Raw genomic sequence first — 7,372 nt, forward strand, 5'->3', positions numbered from 1 at the left:
TATCTCACTGCAGTAAAATTCAAGTAATTATTTTATGTGATTTATTCAGCATCTGTCATTTTAAGAATTGGGTAATGTTTGGCGCACAGCAAAGGATAATGAGCAACATAATTAATCAAATTGCTGTTGATATTTCTATGTCAAAGTTAATCATTTCATTTTCTTCTTTTATGGGAGGGGTTCTCCTCTTCTTAAAACCAGTAGCATCCACAAGTAAATTTAAATGTATTTCACATGTTTAGTCGTACAAAACTTGGTATCATAGCTGAAAACTACAGCCAATGCCTCATTTGCTGGCGCCGGGACAAAGGCAGGCAGCTTCTATCTGAGCTAAATTAACACACTGTTTTCGGAGAGGACAAGGATCCCGTATTTACATGATTTGTACTAATCTGACAGTCATCAGATTTCATCCCTGCCTGTTCTCCCACCCTCCCACCAACACACGCTTGTTGGCATCTCCCAGGCAGTCACAGGAAGAGTTCATTCAGTCCAACGACCCCATTGAACATGGACATTTTGGATAGTCAGTCATTTGTCAGTTTTTCTGATTTGAAATCATGGCCAGAATCTTGACAAAGACCATTATTTCAGCTTTTGTTTTGGGGTTTTTGTTTGTTTATTTATTTGTTTTTGTTTTGTTTTGTAGCAGACATTAAATATCATGGCACTCAGGGTAATGGGGAACTTTTCCCTACTCACTTTATTGTTATGAACAGACCCTCAGTCTTTCAAACATATGTAAATAAATAAAAGATGTGTTGGTATTTCCAAGTGAGCCAGACATTTGCAGCTGTTTCACTCACTGCAGCAGGTCTAGAGGGGAGTTTTTCTGTTGTGTGAAACCATCGATGGCTGTAATGTCTCTCCAAGGAGCTGCTCTAATTAATGCAAAGCACTCTGCTTACTACTTAATAAATACTTAGCTTCCTCTAAGTGGCAACACATTAAGATCCTTTATTGAACATTTTCTCTATGTGCTACTATGTGCTGGAATCATCAGACCAATACGTTGGATTTCAGGAAGGAGGGGGAGAGAAATCTACAGCAAAAGCAGACTTTGGGGATAATTATTTCTGCAAACCTACACCTCTTTCTGTACTTTATATCTGAGTAAACCCAGTCAACAGGGAACACTCTGGGGAAGAAATTAATTGAGTAATTAAAAATATACAGGCTGCAAAACCTGCATCAGAATCACAATGTCTCCAGACAACAGATACTTAAAGAATGGTTTTTATCTGTGAACTCACTCTGTTTTAATGAACACTCCTGAGTTTGTTCCTTCAAAGTCTTGCAACCGATTTGACAATGTTATTTGCCGACACAGGTCAAAGGAGGCTGCCTCCAAAGAAGAACCCTTTGTCCATATGTTCTTGAAAATGTTCTGGAAGGAAAATCTTCCAAGGAAGTTTTTATTTAGCCAACTAAAATTTTTCTTGGACAATTTCTGATTAGCCCATTATCAGTTTGGGTGAGTTTGATAGCTTGTGGGCATTAAAATAACCAACTCTTTCTTTAATAACCTTTTTTTGTTTCCGTAGGTCTGAGTCACTAGCCCAGATACCATTCCCTGAATTAAATGAAGAATAGTGTCAAATATGAACTTATAAACCTTAAGGCTAAACTGAAAAGTGTTCAAAGTTTTGATGTACCTGGAGAAAGTACTAGGCAAAATGTTACAATAGACTAGAAAACCCATTGCGTATTTTCACCTTCTCATCAGATGTCACTTAGACTTCAAGTTTGAGAAAAACTGGTTCATCCCTCTACAATCACACCTCAAAAGCCGAGACGTCTACCTTTTTATTTCTCCCCGCTCTGTACCTAGAAGTGGCTCTAATGTTCACTGTAAATTTTCTAAGATGTTGACACATAAATGTCTATGAAGTTCACAAACACAAAAATGTCAACCATCGAAGACAAGGCTCTTAATCACCACTGACACCTGTGGCTTGTCCCTCCCCCGGCGTCCCCCTCCCGCCAAGAATGGGAAATCGCTTGGAAATTCTAACCATAGTATCTCCTCTCTAAATTTTTGCATAAAGAGTTCACCATCACTCAGGAAGTGGTGGTGGTGGTAGTGGTGGTGGTGGTGGTGGTGGTGTGTGAGAGAGAGAGAGAGAATATCAAGCAGGTGAGGTTGAAAGCTCAGCTTTCAAGTCTGTTGTGACACCAATGACCAGATATTAGTTGAAAGAAGAAAACTGGATGACCCAGATGCAATTTCGATCTTTGAAAACAAGCTGTTTATATAATCCATGCCAAGCAAGGAGGTGAGAGACTTGGAGATGTGTGCGACATAATGATGTTTATATTGATGTAGATAAAGATTTGTTTAAACCGAAGTTATTAACTCAGCCCTGAGTGTTAGTCCATCACCCAGAGCTCCTTGGGAATCCGGAGGCCCACTCTGCCACCCCCACTCACTGTCTTCCCCTCCCCCACTTTTCAGAAGCCAGAGGATGCCCACTGCATCTTGCACTGTAGTGCAAACGGATCCCCGCAAAGGGAGAGGAAGATAAAATGAATTTAAATTCCAAAGGGGTTCCAGTGCCGGTTTCCTAGTCCCCGAGTCAGCAATGTGTTTGTGAAAATTCAGCCTTTTTGTCTCCCAGTAAAAAGGAGCTAAATCTACATCGGTGGCCCAGTCTCGGGTTGCTATTCTTTGCATTTTCTATTCGAGTGAATGAGAGTGAATGAAGTGGCCGGGACCCTCCATTTGATCTACTCAATTGCATAAAGTGACAGAATTCTAATATATTTGTTTAATGCTCTTCAATGGGCTTTCACTTTTTTTTTGCTTGCAAATGAAGCATCTGTGGGCCAAGTTTCGTCCCCCTTTAACACGGGGGACATATTTCATAACTCAGGCTGTGGTTTGAAGTGATCTTGAGAGGAGTTTTAGACTCAAAAAGTGGAAAATAAAGAAACAGATGTGAAGTTATTGTAGATTCCTAGAGTGGGCTCTGGGGCTATTGTGCCCCCACGGCGGGCGGTCCCGGGGCTGTGCCTTTCATGCTGTAATTGAAACATATTAATTAGATAATTTGTTGTTAGTTTAAAAGAAACAAATGCATCCCCTTTGAGGCTTCACAGCCGGTGGGGTGGGTTGTTTTTGTTTTGCTTTTTGTTTTGTTTTGTTTTGTTTGGGTGTCTCTGTGCATATGTGGCATTTAGGAAGGAAAAAAATGACATTTATGTTAAGAATTTGAGAATAGACCCAGATCCTTTCCGTTTCTTAAATGGATACCTTGTAAAGGGGAGCTGCCATTTGTATAAGTAAAACCCTTCCCTTCCCTCCCCACCTTGCATGAGCTAATGGAAAACCTGTTTGCAGCACTTCATTAGATTCCTGGTCCTCCCCCCCGCCCCCCAGCTTCACCCCTCTCCAGCACCTGGCCACATTTATGCTTCCAAACACTCAATGCTCCTGTCTCTTTCAAAGGCATTGACTCGCTGCTCTAATATTTAAGCCATTCTGAGGATCATTCACCAGCACCTCTTCTGATAGTCTTAGACTTTTCCAAACCCCAACCCAGGCAACAGGACTAATGAGAACTTCTGTAGCTTCTTGCTTGAGAAAGGGCACAAAATTCATCCATTGTGCAGGCCTTTCCCCAAACCACAGAGAAAGCCGTTAAAAAACTCAGTTGAGTGCAGAGTCATGTTAAAAAGCAAAAGTAACAGAATAGCCAAGTTTCCAAAATCAAACACCTACATTAAAATAAAATAAAAAAAAACTATCCTGCCCAAATTTACAAAACAGAAAATAGTATAACTTAACTTGATTCTCAAGTTAAGACCCGGAGCATACACCTCACTGTATGGGGGTGTCTCTCCCAGTTTTATTTTGAAGCTGTGTGTATTGACTTTGGACTTGAGCCAGGTGAAAAGATTTACCATGACAAAGAGAGCCATTGAAGGTATCATGGTTATAAACTTCCTTATTTGTGGGGCACTTCAGCTAAACAGGGTGTAAGTCTCAAAGCTGAGGATAGAGTTGGGGTGGAGGCATGCGTTGTGAGCTGCCTTTGGATTTCTCATCAAGGTCAAGATATCATCAATGGATGCTTTTACTTTACTCATTCAGCTTCCTCTGAGAGGAGATGCTTGCTATTGTGAAAAGAGAGCTCACAATGCCCAAGTTATTTCATTCTTTGCAATACCCCACGACAAACTTACCAGCGGAAAAGGACATTTTCAAGCGCTGAGTTGAAATCACTCCTTGGCTAACACTCAGAAATGTAAGATCTGCATCTTCTCTATTTCCATTTATTAAATGTATGTATGTACATACAACTTAACTCTGAACCCTATTGGCTAGTCTAGGAAGAATATTTTATCTAACTAGCTAAGCTGATAATTTGTAAAATGTTTGAGGCCCATGTCTATATGGTTCCTTCATTCCCATTTTGAATTCAGTGTTAGTAAAATCAATTAAATTATAATATCCCAGAGGTGGCCTTAGTTTCATTTTGTAGGAAATAATGAAACAGTATTTAATTTAAAAAAAAATGCAGATGACTTATTGTTGAGAACAAAGTTTCAAGAATTTCCTAGCCCAGGATGGACAAGTTTTCCAGGCTTTCTTTAGCTGATCTTGTTGATATAATTGTGACTTGGGCTTGATGAATGAGTTTGGTTGTCCCCTGTCTGACGAGCTTTAGTGGCTTCATGCATTTTAATCAGTCCAATGATTCATTTATTTTCTTTTTTTTTTTTCTTGGCTGTGTGTGGGATCCTTCCTTAAAAAAAAAAAATGGTCACAACAGGATTAATTACCCTTTGCATTAATCCTAAATTTTTTTTCAGCTAGCCCTCCAAATACCTAAGGGTTGCAGGTGCCAAAGATTTTCCTTATAGAGCATGATTTCTGTGTGGGTTTCCCTGTGTTGCACAGTCTCTTGTTGAATCATTTTACATAGTAAAGTGTTAATCACCATTTAAGTTTGTCTTTGTCTTGCAACTTCATTAGTTGAATACACCCCTCACTCTGGAAATATTGTGAGTCCTTCAGTAAAGTTTCAATGGTCCTTGAGCCATAAATACTTGACACATTTTAATTCTCTGCAAATATCTGAGGGAAAGGAAATACGGAGAGTGGAGCATTTTGAGTAACTTCATTTACCTCTTCAAAATAAATGCACCAAACGTTATTTTCTCACAGGAAGGAGTAAAAAGCTGTTCAGTTCAAAGTGAACAGCTTTCAACATGTAAGGTGGACTTTCAGGTAACTTCTGAAAAAGAAAATTTCAACAACTGCCATAATTTAAAGGAGCAAGGCAATGACTACTCACTCCAAAATAAGATGTGTCAGGATATAAGCATTGTGTAGGCAAGTCTGTTTTGTATCTCCATCTACCTGATTTCTACATCAGCCTTGCAGTTATATAAGTGCTGGTTATGTTGTGTAAAATGTATATTTTAAGAGACAAAAAGATATATAAAGTACTGTTTTTTCAGTGCAGTCTTTCTCTCAGCACAACTGTGCACCTAATCTACACTGGAAATGGACTGCTTCCTCTCTCCCTCTGCAGCCATTTCTTCAAGAGTCCATCCGAATAACTGTTCTCCCAATCTGTGAATGCCTGAGAACTTCGCCTGTTTTAAAAATAAGATCTGGACAAGGCAAACTACTCAGACAACGCGCTGCAGAAAGCATGCTTAGGGAAGCACTACCTCTATCTTTTGTAAAGTGACTGCAGAAACTTCAGAACCACACAAAACTAAACTTTGAGTTTACATATTTTAATGAGAAAATATTATTTGGACTAGGTTCATAATTTAATGTAGACACCTTCTTTTAAAATTCTCTGTCTTAAAACAGGCATGCTGGGAACAAGAACATCAATATTTAAAATGTCATGCTAATTCTCTACAAGGAGGGAGAAAAATGAAAGATAAAATTGTACAGCTCTGATGACACTACAACTCTTTTTTTTTAAACTTAAGCAGATCACACCAGAACAACAGTTCATTTTCTCAGCAAATTACCTAAGACTCTAAAGGAATATAGCAAACAAAAGTGCATTTTACACAGTGTATAATCATTCCTATTCACAAGCATTTACACCTCCTTGCAGCCCTTAGCTTCTTGGAAAACTTGTAGCAAACAGAAGGACTTGTCCCTGGGAGATCTATCCGGTGGCATTTCCTCCAAGTAACCAGTCAGCTTATCTCAGTTCTTCTAGGGTTGCCCTTGATGCTTTCTTAGTTTGGGCTTACTTCATTTTCTTCCCCCCCCCTTCCCAACAATAAAATAAATAGCTATAAAGGTATCTAAGTAACCGGAAAGTTAACATCCCAATTAACTCTCCCCTCCCCCTCTCCCCTCCCCTAAACCTGGCCAGAAATAAAGAGTAAACATTCACATTACAACAGGTACTTGTAAAATGGGCTTGGCCCCCTCGCCCGCCAAGCAATACAAATTCAAGTCCACTGTTTACACTTTACCGGGCGCTTTGTAAACAATACAAGGTTACATTTAGTTTTGTTTTGCTTGTGTTCAAGACAAGCGTCCCCTCCCCAGCTCGGCAGCCTCTCCCCCTAACTCCCAACGCCCAGAGCCTCGGGCAGGACACAAAACCCAAAGCAAAAAATTCTGCGCAAGCCGAGGAGGCAGGCCCGCTACCCCGGGAAGCTGCGGTCCGCCCAGCCCCTGCCGGATGGGCGGAGGCGAGCGGGGCAGGAAGATGAGCGGTCTCTCTTCGTAGTAGATTTCCAAGACTTGAACAGAGAGATCCGGCCCTCGGATGGGAGGCGGCGGCCCTCAGGGGAGATGTGTTCGAGGACACCTCCGAGCCGTTTTCTCTGGTCTTGGAACAAACTGTGCGGAGGCTCGAGCCCCGCCAGTGCTGGCGGAGGGAAGACGCGCTCCTCTCGGTGAAGGCGGGAGGCAGGATTTCCCCTGCCTCTTACACGGGAGGGTTTCCAGGGCCCCGGGGATGGGACAGCGAGGCTCAGGTGCCCCTGCCTTCCCCTCTTGTGAGGACGAGAACAACTCCCACGCGCCTCCAGGCCCCTCCGCAAGTTTGTGTTTTGTCTCCGGGTCCAAAACAAAGTTCTCGCGGGGGAGAGACGGTTGGCTGAAAGTGAGTTGACTCGGTAGGGCGGCGGCCCCGTGTCCGGGTGGGCAGGACGAGGAGCCAGGTACTGCGAGGGCGCTAGCGGGATGGAGAACCCGAGGGGGCGCCGGCGCCGCGGGGTCAGTGCACCGCCACCGAGTGCAAGGCCGAGGCGGGGCTGGTGAGCGTCTCGCTGGGAGTGGCGGGGCTGCTTTGGCTGGTGGCTGTCTGCGAGGACGTGGGGCTGAGGGAGGGGGGCGAGTTCGAGAGCAAGGCGGGGATGGGCGCGGGGAGAGCGGGCAGCG

The 7,372-nt window shown here is 42.6% G+C and overlaps 1 protein-coding gene across 1 annotated transcript in view; it reads right to left on the reverse strand.

Annotated features, from left to right (window-relative positions):
* Positions 1 to 6,079: 6,079 nt before the first annotated feature.
* Positions 6,080 to 7,372, reverse strand: part of FOXB1 (forkhead box B1) — a 2,371-nt gene continuing 1,078 nt past the window's right edge. The window contains exon 3 of the mRNA XM_006762317.2: positions 6,080 to 7,358. Coding sequence (XP_006762380.1) covers positions 7,209 to 7,358 — 150 coding nt within the window. The 3' untranslated portion in view covers positions 6,080 to 7,208. The remainder of the gene's footprint in view (positions 7,359 to 7,372) is intronic.

This window comes from Myotis davidii, unplaced genomic scaffold, assembly GCF_000327345.1.
Source record: "Myotis davidii unplaced genomic scaffold, ASM32734v1 scaffold57, whole genome shotgun sequence".
Lineage (NCBI taxonomy): Eukaryota > Metazoa > Chordata > Mammalia > Chiroptera > Vespertilionidae > Myotis > Myotis davidii.